Source organism: Chanodichthys erythropterus, chromosome 15 (assembly GCF_024489055.1).
Source record: "Chanodichthys erythropterus isolate Z2021 chromosome 15, ASM2448905v1, whole genome shotgun sequence".
NCBI lineage: Eukaryota > Metazoa > Chordata > Actinopteri > Cypriniformes > Xenocyprididae > Chanodichthys > Chanodichthys erythropterus.
Genome location: NC_090235.1, coordinates 23,116,007 through 23,129,882, shown reverse-complemented (window position 1 = coordinate 23,129,882; position 13,876 = coordinate 23,116,007). Strand labels below are relative to the sequence as shown.

The 13,876-nt window shown below is 37.0% G+C and overlaps 2 protein-coding genes across 6 annotated transcripts in view; one reads left to right on the top strand and one right to left on the bottom strand.

Annotated features, from left to right (window-relative positions):
- Positions 1 to 2,286: 2,286 nt before the first annotated feature.
- Positions 2,287 to 6,645, bottom strand: ilf2 (interleukin enhancer binding factor 2). The gene is made up of 14 exons (XM_067411420.1): positions 6,541 to 6,645; positions 5,965 to 6,024; positions 5,828 to 5,870; positions 5,642 to 5,746; positions 5,407 to 5,484; positions 5,209 to 5,311; positions 5,037 to 5,102; positions 4,795 to 4,911; positions 3,590 to 3,668; positions 3,422 to 3,509; positions 3,274 to 3,335; positions 3,046 to 3,160; positions 2,869 to 2,959; positions 2,287 to 2,774 (listed from the first exon to the last, which is right to left on the bottom strand). Exons 1-14 carry the CDS (start codon positions 6,543 to 6,545, stop codon positions 2,623 to 2,625), a joined length of 1,164 nt encoding a protein of 387 aa, XP_067267521.1. The 5' UTR covers positions 6,546 to 6,645; the 3' UTR covers positions 2,287 to 2,622.
- A 675-nt stretch (positions 6,646 to 7,320) lies between these two features.
- Positions 7,321 to 13,876, top strand: part of si:ch211-250g4.3 (nesprin-1) — a 49,714-nt gene continuing 43,158 nt past the window's right edge. For 4 of the 5 annotated variants that reach the window (XR_010891803.1, XR_010891802.1, XM_067361780.1 and 1 more), the window contains exons 1-4: positions 7,321 to 7,383; positions 8,928 to 9,000; positions 9,102 to 9,350; positions 9,594 to 13,813. Coding sequence is in view for 3 of the 5 variants with exons in the window: in XM_067361780.1 (XP_067217881.1) it covers positions 8,979 to 9,000; positions 9,102 to 9,350; positions 9,594 to 13,813 (4,491 nt within the window). In the remaining 2 variants the exon portion in view is untranslated. Of the gene's footprint in view, positions 7,384 to 8,927; positions 9,001 to 9,101; positions 9,351 to 9,593; positions 13,814 to 13,876 lie in introns of those variants that run through there. The other variant, XM_067361781.1, reaches the window with a different exon arrangement.

The following is a 13,876-nucleotide window of genomic DNA, read 5'->3' as shown; positions in this document are numbered from 1 at the left end:
GTGGTTCAACCTTAATGTCGTGAAGTGATGAGAATATGTTTTGTGCACAAAAACAAAACAAAAAAATAATGACTTTATTCAACAATTTCTTCTCTACCCTACCCTGTCTCCTACACAGTTGACGCAGTGCAGCACTTCTGTGTTTACGTCCGAACGCCGGCTGGGTATTGGCCGACGCTGTTCACGTGAGCACAACGACGCATGCGTGTGTTGCTGACGCAGTAGCCAGCCAATAATGAGTCGGCGTTTTGACGTAGAACAGGAAGCTCTTAAATGTGTCTTCAATGTAAACTGAATGACAGCATAGGGAAGAAATTGTTGAATACATTTATTTTTGTTTTGTTTTTGAACTAACCCTTTAAGGCCCGTCCACACCAACGGATCAACTGCAGTAATGTCGTCTGCTGCTTTAAAGGGTTAGTTCACCCAAAAATGAAAATTCTGTCATTTATTACTTACCCTCATGTCGTTCCACACCCGTAAGACCTTCGTTCATCTTCAGAACACAAATGAACATATTTTAGTTGAAATCCGATAGCTCCGTGAGGCCTCCATAGGGAGCAATGGACACTTTCTCTCTCAAGATCCATAAAGGTACTAATAACATATTTAAATCGGTTCATGTGAGTACAGTGGTTTAATATTAATATTATAAAGAGACGATAATATTTTTGGAGCGCCAAAAAAACAAAATAATGACTTATTTAGTGATGGCCGATTTCAAAACAATGCTTCAGCAAGCATCGGAGCACAGATGAATCAGTGTGTCGAATCATGATTCAGATCGCGTGTCAAACTGCCAACGGCTGAAATCACGTGACTTTGGCGCTCCGAACAGCAGATTCGACACACTGATTCATCTGTGCTCTGATGCTTCCTGAAGCAGTGTTTTGAAATCGGACATCACTAAATAAGTCGTTATTTTGTTTTTTTGGCGCTCCAAAAATATTCTCATCGCTTTATAATATTAATATTGAACCAATGTACTCACATAAGCCGATTTAAATATGTTTTTAGTACCTTTATGGATCTTGAGAGAGGAAATGTCATTGCTCCCTATGGAGGCCTCACGGAGCTATTGGATTTCAACTAAAATACCTTAATTTGTGTTCTGAAGATTAACGAAGGTCTTACGGGTGTGGAACGGCATGAAGGTAAGTAATTAATTACAGAATTTTCATTTTTGGGTGAACTAACCCTTTAATGCAGCTGATAATTGGACAAACTCTCTCTCTCAAGTAGTATTTGCGACTGGGAAACTCTGAGATAATTTTAACCCGTGTTTCTCAGTTGGGCTTGCTAGAACCTTTAAACATGGCGGAGGGGACGAGCCTATCTGCGACTGGTATTAATATTTTTTTCCACAACAGCTTCATCACATTGTCTTTAAGTGCATATTTACATAAATTAATAACCGTTTATGCGAAGTAGGAAATTTCCAATTGCACGTGAAGGCAGCATACACGCTTGAGCCGGGTAACTTAGATTCAATGTTTTTGTCATTCATTAACTAGAAAAAATGTTCTGTAAGTAACTCCAATTATATTGTTCCTGTGTCGTGGACTTCCATATTCTCACAGAATTAGAACAGTCATCGATATTTTAAAGTTAATCATTTGTGTGGACAAGTCTGCTTTTGAACGAGTCATAAACCGCTGTTCAAAACACCATTCATTCACCGCCACTAAGCTCAATTTTAAGCTTTTTTTTTTTTCATCACGTTGTTTAGAACCTCGTTGGTAGAACAAAAAGATAACTGGCAAGATAGCATTAAAATGCAAAATACTCATTAACTTACTAATAATAAATTGTATAAAACCCCATAACAGTTGTTCTGAATATCAGCATATTCTTGCGACATTTGGAACAGCAGCCTTTTTAGTTGCGCGATATCGCACCCAAAATTAGTTATTTCATTTACTAATTTAAACCGGTTAATCTTAAAAATCGATCCGGTCTCGATTCACATACGTACGTTATCTCTGTACTTTTTGAATTTTTGGTTGCATGGACTTTCAATGGATGGAAAATTTAGAATTAAAAATGTATTTGTAAAATTATATATATATATATATATATATATATAAATTTATATATATATAAATATATATATATATATATATATATATATATATATATATATATATATATATAAACAAACACTTTTTGGGTAAATTATCCCTTTAAGTATTTGTCCAAGATCAGTGGGTGGTGCAAAATACCACAAATTAAGGAATAAGAAAAAAAAAGAATGCAGACATATGGTACAAAGTAGGAAATAAAAACTTTAATGGATCAATCATTGATACAAATACAAACCAAAAACAAAAGAAAACTTAAAATTAATTTCCAGTCCCCTTCCTACACATAACCGTATCAGAATGTGTGAAGGTGAGAAGACAGAGTAATGGGACATTGCCATTTGGTCCTTGTTATAACTGTGTGCTGTTTACTACCATGGCTTTTACTCTAGGATGTGCAGACATACAGAAACAAATGTAAATGTGCAGGGGACTTCTGGGTAAAATTTGTAGATATGAGACACAGATCTCCAATAAAAAAAACAAAAAAAACAACATAAATAAAAATGACCAGGCCAAAACATTGTCAGAGACCACAGCATTATTCCTGGGTCTCCATGCTTTCATCTTCCCCTTCTCCGCCTTCCTCCAACGCTTCATCCTCCTCTTCCTTGCGCTCTGGGGGTTTCTCATAGGCTTTCTCAGATGGGGTGACAATCACTCCATCCCATGTAGACATCTCGGTGGTGAGATCTGTAGATGAGTATCACAAACAATTGTCTTAATGACACTTATTTATATATATATATATATATATATATGAGAGAGATAAACCTCAAACACTTACAACAAGCGTCTCCTTCAAGGCCCAAGATCTTACGGTACCCTCCATGAGAGAGAACCCTCACCAGCGTTTGGGCTGTGAAACACACCATGTCCTGCAGAAACAAATTAATCAGATTATATTATTTATTGCTTTTTACATTAAAATGGTGCATTACCTGCTGACTCAAATCTGCATTACCTGCTGCTCCAGTGTCATGACAGTGTGAACACGGAAGTTTCCGCTTTCACACGGATCAGTGATTCCTACAGAACCTGGCAGGAAAAGACCTGCAGCGAGCATCTGAAGACAGCGCCTGCAATACACATGCTCATTTTACCCCAAGATCCAGGACAAAAAAAAAAAAAAAAAAAAAAAATTGATGCCCATAACCACAAGCAATTGATTAAACATGAAGTTCCAACTTACCTGTAAGCGACATTGAGTGGCAAAGGCTGCCTAGAGGGGTTGTTCATGACAGCAGAGTGTCCCTGTCAAGAGAACAACATTACAGTGGTCAAATCCACTGGTTTAAGTGCAGAAACCTATGAAGTTAGATTATGATAATGGTGCCCACCAGAAGATCCAGAATCCAGGGTGTGAGAGGCTCAAATCCAGGGAATCGGACACGCAGGTCTTTCAGCAAGCGGATCAAAACTTTCACACTGAATCAAAATAGAAACCAAAGTAAGCCACAAAACATTTGATTCATTAAGAGCCATTAAGAGACACCAAGTGTCCTTACGTTGACTGAGAAGCATTCTCCTCAAACCAGCGAGCGTGACGAATGGCTGCCAGAGCACTTTGCAGAACCTTGATGTCCACTGAAAAAGAAATAGGAAGGAACTGCTGTTAAAATTCTGGTTGATAGATTATTATTTGTGCCAATAATTGATTCATGCCTATTTACTCACCCTTAAGTCGTTTCAAACCTGTATGGATTTCTTTCTTCTGCTAAACACAAAAGATGATATTTTAAAGAATGTGGGTAACCTAACAACTGACTACCATAGTATTATTATTTTTTTTTTTTTTTCATACTATGGAAGTCAATGGCTTAACGTTATCCACATTTTTCATATCTTCTGTGTTCAGTAGAAGAAAAACATGTTTGAAACAACTTAAGGGTGACATGACAAGTTTCATTTTTGGGTGAACTATCCCTTTAAAATTCTGCACAACAGAGCCTAAAATAATGAAACACTAAAACAATTATTTTTAACAATGGTGAAGTTAGGCATAACTACAATGGATATTTATTTTGAGATTTGCTAAAAGATTACAGTTAACATTTTTAAATTATTCTTTTAGCATTAGTTTAGTCTAATAGACAAAATAGGCTAAAACCAGTGTGCACAATTAAATATGCAATATTGCCAAAAAAAGAAAAGAAAAGCTAGCTAATTTGTAAGAAAAACCCATCAAACAAACAGCCCAAGTGTTTGAGAGCAGGGGCGTGGGAAGTAGGGGTGCTGTAGAACTTCAAATGAACAAATTTGTATTGCATTTGTTCATTTTTAGCATTTACTAAATTTAAAGCATTTTCTGGGCTAAAAAATAAAAAAAATAAAATGTTGGACTGTGTTTAAAACACACGGGCAGAGTGACATATTGTGCCCGTTGCAGTTTGTGTAAAAAAGAATTTGTCCGTTCTACTCCTGAGCGCAAGTCCACCTTCAGTGATGTGTAAGGTAGGCAGGTTTTTTTGCATTCATTTTTATTTCCTGTCGCTGTCCTTAATTTATGCCCTGTAGACCGGTCCATTGCATTATGACTGCAAGCAGTGTATAAAAAAAAAACCATGATGTGCAGTCAAATGTCCCAGTGTGTATGCCGTTTAAACGAGTGTCCTCACCAATACACTTGTATAGACTCGATATGGTTTCTTATTCAAATGTGGTGACCCCCCCCAAACAAAAACATCTTCCCACGTCTCGGAGTGTGACTTACAGTGGAGCTCTGGGTCCAGTTTGCGCAGGTTGGGTGGAACAGTGGTGATGAGGATTTTCACCGTGGCATCAGCAGAGCTGATCTCAAAACCTGTCTCGTTGGTCAGCATGGACAGTACTGAAGAGAAAAGAGGAACATATTATATTTAACGTAGTTAAAGTTGTTCGATTTTCCCCTCATTTTGATTACAAAAGTTTTTCTCTCCACTCCGACTGGCCTGCCAGATTAAAACCAGTACTCACCCTCAGAAGGGTCCTGTGTACGCAGGGTCTCAACTACTTTGTTTCCCAAGGCAGCGACAGCTTCCACTAAACGAAATAATAGGATTATGAATAAACCAAGCAGACTTAGACTAGAAGAACTAACATATCATAAAACTAAACAGAACCACATAACTCATGAAATGAGACTTACGGGTAGGTAAGATCTTCAGGATAACCACAAGGTCGGCTACATTGTGTCCCGTCGTCATGGTGCCCTTTTTATATGATCCCACTTGTCTTACTTCCTCAATTTGCTGCAGAGGGGATTGTGAGACATTAAGCATTTAGTACTACAAAAGTAATATTGGGAAAAAAAAAATAAGATTGACTTTTTGAAATGTCTTCTTACCACTTCAAAGTTTCCAGGTGCCACAATTAGGTTGTCAATCACATTGTTAATCTTAGTCACCAAGGACAAAATGGAAGCCTGTGACATGAGAACAAATTATTTAAACTCAGCGATAATCCTAAAATATAAAGTTAAAAGAGGATGAGTAGGCACACTCATTTGATTATCTATGGCTTAACCTGCATGGGCAGATTTGAGTGTACTGGCCATTTATCGTAATAGAAAATCATTGTACCTGTTCAGAAGGGGTAGGAGTGAGGTCTTGGTTCCTCTTCAGCAGACACTCGCTGAAAGCAGTCTCATCAGGAGCTGGCTTCACTCGAGGAAAGGCCATCTCACACTGTAACAAGCGATTCATGAGCTGGAGGCTTAAAGGCTTATTGTTTCACAAAGCAAAGAATCAATGTAGAAATACACTTACAACATAGAAGTCAAATGGTATGTGAGGAACAAAGGGACGATACCTGAGAAAACAGAAGACAATAATGTTAAAGAACAAATTAAAGTCAGCAAATAAAAGATAAATGCATTTGAATTTAAAAAACAAAAAACCCTCACCCTTGGACCAAACCTCCGCGGGAACCGAACCGGCCACCTCGGCCCCTGCCACGATCTCCTCTGAGAAAAACAAAAACAGTAATTTCACTAATTGTATTACAGGAAAAAAAAAAAAAATACAAAAGCAATTCATTTTCAACCACACACACACACATCTTAATTCGGTGCCAAAGAAGCCAATCTTCAAGCCAAACAACAAAATGAATCACACGTATAAAAAAGGGGGAGCATTGTTCATGTGAATGCTCGGTTCTTCATTCATTCGTTCGTTCATGAATGACTCACGAACAAACTCGTTGATAGAAAACATAGCGCTTTACAAACATCAAAATGAGGTGAATTAAATCCAAACGCATAGTTAATACGTTTTAATGCAAGCGCACAAGTAATAAATAAACCTTATTTCTTTTATTCATAAAAGGCACAGCACAGCTAGCCGAACAACATGCTAACAAGCACCGTGCTAGCATAGCATTAAAATAACAAACAAAAACGCGGCGATTTGACGAGCCTCGCTTTGCAACTTAATCAAGCAGTTATTACTTTATTTTTTAAAGAAAATAAAACAGTTTGTACCTCATTGCGTAAGACGTTTTGTCAGCTTAACAGGAACACGCTGATGAGAAAAGCTCTGCCTCCGTCTGCAGTTCACCGCCGGTGTCTAAACGGAAGTTCATTTCCAGCATAACAGTCTATGATAAAAGTCCAAGACAACAGTCTATACTAATAAAAGTCCCAGTCGAGCGAATCTTTGGCAAACTAAAAATGTGATTAATTGAAGAACTATTTAAGATTTGGCTTAAAGTAACAAATCAAGTATATTTGCATACTGCTGTAGAAAATTATCATCAGCTTTTAGACAAACTTAGTGTAACTGGACTGCTAGTGTCATTAAAGGAAAACCAAAATAAATAAATAAAAATTTTTTTTTACTCCAATTGCTGTTGATAATATCATTCGTAATGAAAGAAATATATTAAATTAGAATTAAGCAAAAGGGGAAAAAAAAAAAAAAATTAATTCTCCATTTGTCCCATATTTTTGGACGCCGTCTCATTTAGCCTGTATGCATGGGTTGTGTGCCATTCTATTGAACATGAATTTCATGTTTTCTTTCCCAAACCAGTTAGTACAAGTGGGTGTTGCAGTGAGGTCTAGATTGTGACACCATGTCAGGGGCGGACCTGTACAGTACATACACTGCCTTTATCAGAGAAGACCAGGCAGAAGATATTTTGACACCCACAGCCAATTAAACACATGGTAACCCAAAACTGTGACGTAAATGATGTAGACATTTTGCATGTGTTGAAGTAAGATAAGATTTGTTTTTCAATGTCATAGTCACTTTCATAGTCACAAAATGCCTCCATCATCAGACCACAATTTACAGGATTAAATCCGGTGATAACACAGAAGGTAAGAATCTTTGTATATATATATATATAGATATATATATATATATATATATATATATATATATATATATATAATTTCCTTGTTTAAGTGGTACGTCTAAGCTGTTCTGGCTGGTACTTTGATGATATGTGTGCATTCTTGTAATGAAGTTTAAGTGGAAAAAGGCATCTGTCAAGAAAAAAATGTCTATAACAAATACAGCATGCATTATACTCATGTATAAACAAACAAACTATATATAAATATATGTGTGTATATATATATATATATATATATATATATATATATATATATATATATATATATATACATATATATATATATATATATATATATATATATATATATATATATATATATATATATATATATATATATATATATATATATATATACGCAGTACAGTCCAAAAGTTTGGAACCACTAAGATTAAGTTTCGTCTGCTCACCAAGGCTACATTTATTTAATTAAAAATACAGTAAAAACAGTAATATTGTGAAATATTATTACAATTTAAAATAACTGTTTTCCATTTGAATATATTTCACAAAGTAATTTATTCCTGTGATGGCAAAGCTGAATTTTCAGCATCATTACTTCAGCATCATTGTCTTCAGTGTCACATGATCCTTCAGAAATCATTCTAATATGCTGATTTGCTGCTCAAGAAACATTTAATGTGTACAATTGTACAAAATATTTGTGTACAATATTTTTTTTTTCAGGATTATTTGATGAATAGAAAGTTCAAAAGAACAGTGTTTATCTAAAATCTAATCTTTTGTAACATTTAAAATGTCTTTACTGCCACTTTTGATTGATTTAATGCATCCTTGCTGAATAAAAGTATTCATTTCTTTAATTTCTTTAAAAAAAATAAAAATAAAAATTCTTACTGACCCCAAACTTTTGAACGGTAGTGTATAATGCTACAGAAGCTTTGTATTTCAGATAAATGCTGTTCTTTTGAACTTTCTATTCATCAAGGAATCCTGAAAAAAAAGTACACAACTGTTTTCAACATTGAAAATAATCATAAATGTTTATTGAGCAGCAAATCAGCATATTAGAATGATTTCTGAAGGATCATGTGACACCGAAGACTGGAGTAACGATGCTGAAAATTCAGCTTTGCATCACAGGAATAAATTACTGTCAAATATATTTAAATAGTACACAGTTATTTTAAATTGTAATAATATTTCACAATAGTACTGTTTTTTACTGTATTTTTAATTAAATAAATGTAGCCTTGGTGAGCAGACGAAACGTCTTTTAAAAACATTAAAAATCTTAGTGGTTCCAAACTTTTGGACTGTACAGTATATAGTATTACAATGATTAAATATATTTAATGCTTATTTCCCTCCATTTCACAAATGAATTACATTTTTTTAATCAAACACTTTGTAAACAAAATAACCTCACATTTACATTTTATTTTGTATTATTAATATGTGATTAATATTAATTTGTTATTGTTTGTTTATTTTTGTATTACTGTAATATATTACGTACTGCAAATCATTTGTATTAACTTTCAGATCACAATTCACACACCATCATCCATTTAATAAACCATGTAGCAAGCAGCCATGGCAGAATCCAGAGACTATGGTAAAGTTCACTGCACTTAATTTATTCAAAGTTTAATTTATTGTAATTTTATCATTAATAGTCTATGAATGTTCTCCTTCAAATGTTCTTCTTCCCAACAGTTGGAGATTTCCTGACAGAATTCAAGGAGCAGATAATTACGAGAGCGACTCGGGTCAGTGACATTGCTGAGGCTGTTATCTCCCAAAGTCTGATCCAAGATGCGGCAGCTCAGCAAGTGGATGCTGCTCCAACCCAACAGGAGGCAATGCGGCTCCTGTTTGAGGCTTTGGAAAGAGAGCCAGCCCGAAACAGAGTGTCCTTCCATCTCATCCTGAGAATGACAGAGCCTGAGCTGATTCACGAACTAGGTTAGAAAATCTAATCAATTAGTGGCTAGCAATAGTGTCAGTCATTTGACACAAACTGGATCTGTCCGATTTGTGAATTATTTTCAAAAAACAAGTTAAATCATGCATCATTTTTCGCTTTAAAACCATGGTTATTATAAACTTGCATTATGAAGTGGTATGAAAAAAATAAAACTTGCATGAAGATTCTTATTGTAATATAAAATTAATCCAAATTATCTAATGTAGATTTTTCTTTTGCAGAGTGGAGACAACGCAACAGCAAGCACACGCAAACAGAGATAGGAAGTCCACCCAGTCCTCCCAGAGAAAAAAGAAAACAGGATGACAAGAACGGGCATACAAGAGACATTCAGAAGAGAAAAGACTCGCTAAAAAGGCGTAGACTGGAGACGATGCGTGCCATTGAGCAGATCGAGAAACTTTGGGAAGGAACCAAGCAAGAAAGGAGTGAGATAGACAACATGAGGCAGAGGATTCAGCGACAGCAAGATGAAATAACTAGGATGACCACAGAGAAAAGTCAACTTGAGAGAACTATTACTCACATGAAAGCAGAGATGGACCACATCCATGAAAGAATGGATCGGAATAAAGAAGAGGTAAACAGAGAGAGGGAGAGGATTGAGCAAATGAGATCTGACCTTCAAACCGAGCAAACCACCCTGGAGCAAAAACGTGATGATATCATGAGAGAGAGACAGAAATTGGAGATGATTAGATATGAGGTTCTGAGACAGAAGGAGGAGTTGGAGAGCAACCGCGAAAGCACCAAGTACGAGATGGAACGAATGGAACAAATGAAAAGTTCCATACAAGCTCAGATTAATGAGATAGAGATGAAGATTAATGAAACACAAAAAGCAAAGGGTCAGATGGAGCAGATGAAAGCTGAAATAGAAGAGGAAAAAAACGAGTTGGAGAGAAAGAAGCATGACATCAAGAAACAAAAAGATCAGTTTGAGCAGATAAAACTTGACATACAGCAAGTGAAGATGGAAATGGAGCAAAGGTGGCATGAAACAGAGAAAGAAGGGATGGAACAGAGAGCTATAATCCAAAGAGAGAAAGATGAACTGAAATACCTGCAAGATGAGGTTCAAAGAGCAAGAGAAGAGGTTGAAAGAAACAGAGCATTCTCAAAACAAGAGATTGACAGAATAAACCAGCTGAGAGCTCAAGCACTTACAGAAAACAACCTCATTGAAAAGAAATGGCAAGATGTCTTAAGAAAAGAAAAAGATCTGGAAGAGTCAAAACATGAAATTGAGAAAGGTCGAGAGGAGTTGGTAATGAATGAAGAGCTGGTCAAGAAGGAGTGGGAAAAGATTGAACAGGCCAAAGCAGACATACAAAGTCACATGATTTCTGTGGAGGGCAGAGTTGAGGAAGTAAAAAAAGAAACTGAGAGGCTGAAACATATGAAAACAGAGATGCAGAGGGACAAAGATATTCTAGAAAAACAAAGGGAGGATACACGGAAAGCTAAAGAAGAAATGGAGAAGAAGAGGTATGAGATAGTGACAGAGGAACTAGAGCACAGAGCTCGACTGCACAGGGAGAGAGACGAGCTGGAGAGTGTAAGAGTAGAGATACAAAGAGCTAATGATATGGAGAAAGCAAAGATACTGAAAGAGAAGGAAGAATGTGTTAAGATAAGAGAAGAGGCCAGACAAGATAGAGAAATGACAGAACTGATCAATGCAGAGATTAAGGCCGAAAAAGACAGCTTAAACCGAAGACAAGAAGAAATGCTGAGGGAAAGACAGAAGTTAGAGAGAATTAAACATGAAACGGTCAGAGCCAAAGAGGAGATTGAGAACAGCCAAGAAATCACAATCCGGGAAAATGAGAAAATGGAAAAAATGAAAGCTGAAATTCAAGTGCAAATTGAAGATATTGAGCAGAAGGTTGAGGAGATCCAAAGAACTAAAGAAAAAATGGAGAAAATAAAGACTGAGTTGGAGGAAGAGTGGGAGGAGCTGGAAAGAAAGAGAGATCTGGTGAGAATAGAGACTGAACAGTGTGAGTTCCTCAGAAATGAAATCCTCAGGGTAAAGGAAGAAATGGAGAGCAGGTGGCAAGAAACTGAGACAGAGGAAGGTGAACTCAGAGCAAAAACTCAGCATGAGCTGGAAAGACTGGAAAAACTAAGGGATGAGGTCCAGAGATCCCAGAGAAACATTGAGGAGAGCAGGATGGAGCTCATGCAGTGGAAGGACAGTCTTGACAAAATGAAGGTTCAGGTAGAAGAAGATAAACATGCCACTATCAGACAGATGGATGAGGCTAAAGCAAAGGGGGAAGAGTTGAAAAAAATGATAGAACAGATGGAGAAAGAGCGAGAAGAGATTAATAACAGCAGAGAAAAGGCTAAACGAGAAGCAGATGAAATTAAAAGCATGAGAAGTGAGCTACAAAGACAACAGACAGAAATAGAGAACAGGATTAGAGCTGCAAAAACAGAAGAAGAGGAGGCAAACCATGCCAAACTTGCAGTCCAAGAGGCTGAGATGCTCCTAAAAAAGCAAATAGAAGAGTCAGAAAAGAGACGGTATGAAACCATATCAGAAGCGCTGCAGCAAAGAGATGAAATACATAAGAAAACAGAGGAGTTAGAACAAATAAATGCAGAAATACAAATAGCCAGACATGAGCTAGAAAAGATGAGGTATTCTGAAAAAGAGAGTCTGCAAAAGATGTTGGAGGATACACAGCAAGAGAAAGAGTTCATTGAGCAAATGAGAACAGCTGTGCTTAAGGACAAGGAAGATCAGGAAAAGTGTTTAGTAGAGATAGACAATGAGAGAGAAAAGCTTGAACAGATTCGATTTCAGGTCCAGAATGAGAAGAAAGATCTAGAAAAACGAAGGTATGAGATGATGAGATATGATGTAGAACAGAGTGCTCAAATTCAGAGGCAAAAAGAAGAACTTGAGAAGATCAAAGCTCAGCTAGATATTGACACAGAGACCATGAACAGAAGCAGAGAGTTAGCAAGACAAGATAGAGAGAAAGCTCAACTTCTTATGATTGAGATCCAGGAACAAAGAGAGGATGTGAATAAAAGGTTAGAGGAGACAAAACAACGAGAGGACGCTTTGAGGCAGATAAGGGAGGACATGGAACATGAGAGAGAAGATCTTGAGAAGATTCGTGTGGAAACACTGGGAGGGAAGGACACGTATGGAGAGGTCAAGGAGGATATTAACAGAGTGAGAGCTGAGATTGAAAGGTTGTGGGATGAGGCTGAAAAGGGAGAGCAGGAGGAACGTGAGAAGATGAAGAGGGAGAAGGAGGAGATAATGAGGAAGATGGAAGCTATGAAGAAGGAGATTGGTGAGATTGAAGACATGAAGGTAGAGTTAGGGAAACAGAAGAAGGACATTGATGTAAAGATGGAAAAGGCAAGGTCAGAAATGGCTAAACTTGAAAAGATGAAAGCAGACCTCCAGAGACAGAAAGAAGATATTGAGCATCAGATGATGGAAGCAAAGAGTGAGAGATACCAGATGGAACTGATGAGGACTGAGATCTTGAAACAAAAAGAGGAGGTTGAAAAGAAAATGGAGCTCGCAAAAGCAGAGATGGACAAAATGCAGCATGTCAAAAATGAAATACAAAGACAAAAAGAAGAGCTGGAGGAAAGGATGCACAAAACCAAACGAGAGATTGGAGAAATGGAGCTGATGAAGAGAGAAATGGAAGGGAAGAAGAAAGAACTTGACCAAAGGATGAAACTGACCATGAGGAAGAAGGATGAGATGGAACGATTGAAGATGGAGATACAAAGGGCTAAAGATGAGATGGAATGGAAAAGAATGGAAACGGAGAGGCAGAAGTTCGAAATGGAGCAAGTTAAAGCTGAAATCCAAAGAGCGAGGGAGGAGTATGAACTAAGGATGGAGGAGAAAGATTTAGAAGAAGAAAAAGGACAGATGAATCTCACAATAATCAACCTTATTCAGCAGATCGAGATGACAAGAGAAATGGTGCGCAGAACAAAATTCCAGATTGAAAACCGAATGGCAGGAAGTCAGATGGAGACATCAGACCAAGAGGAGATGAATGCGGAGATGCAGAGGCTCATTCTGGAGATTGAACACATTCGGGAAATGCTGCGAGGTCTTAAGGGTGAGGTGGAACACAACAAGGAAATGATGAAAAGAGACAGGGATGAGATGAGGCTGTTGAAGAATGAAGTTCAACGAAGGAGAAGAGAGATTGAATACAGAGAAGAAAAGATTATGAGAGAGCGAGATGAACTAGAAGTCATGAAAAATATGATGCAGCGGCAAAAAGAGGAGCTGGAGGAGAGGCTTGGGGAGACCATTAAAGAGAATTATAGGGTGGAGCAAAAGAGAGAGGATGTGAAAAACGCTTTGGTGGAGATAGAACAGGCAAAGGAAGAGATAAAGAGACAGAAAGAACTCATCGCTCAAGAAAAGACAGACAAAGAAAAGGTAAGTCACAATTTACATGCATTTCATAGATGCTCCATAATATTATTTGTATTATCAATATTG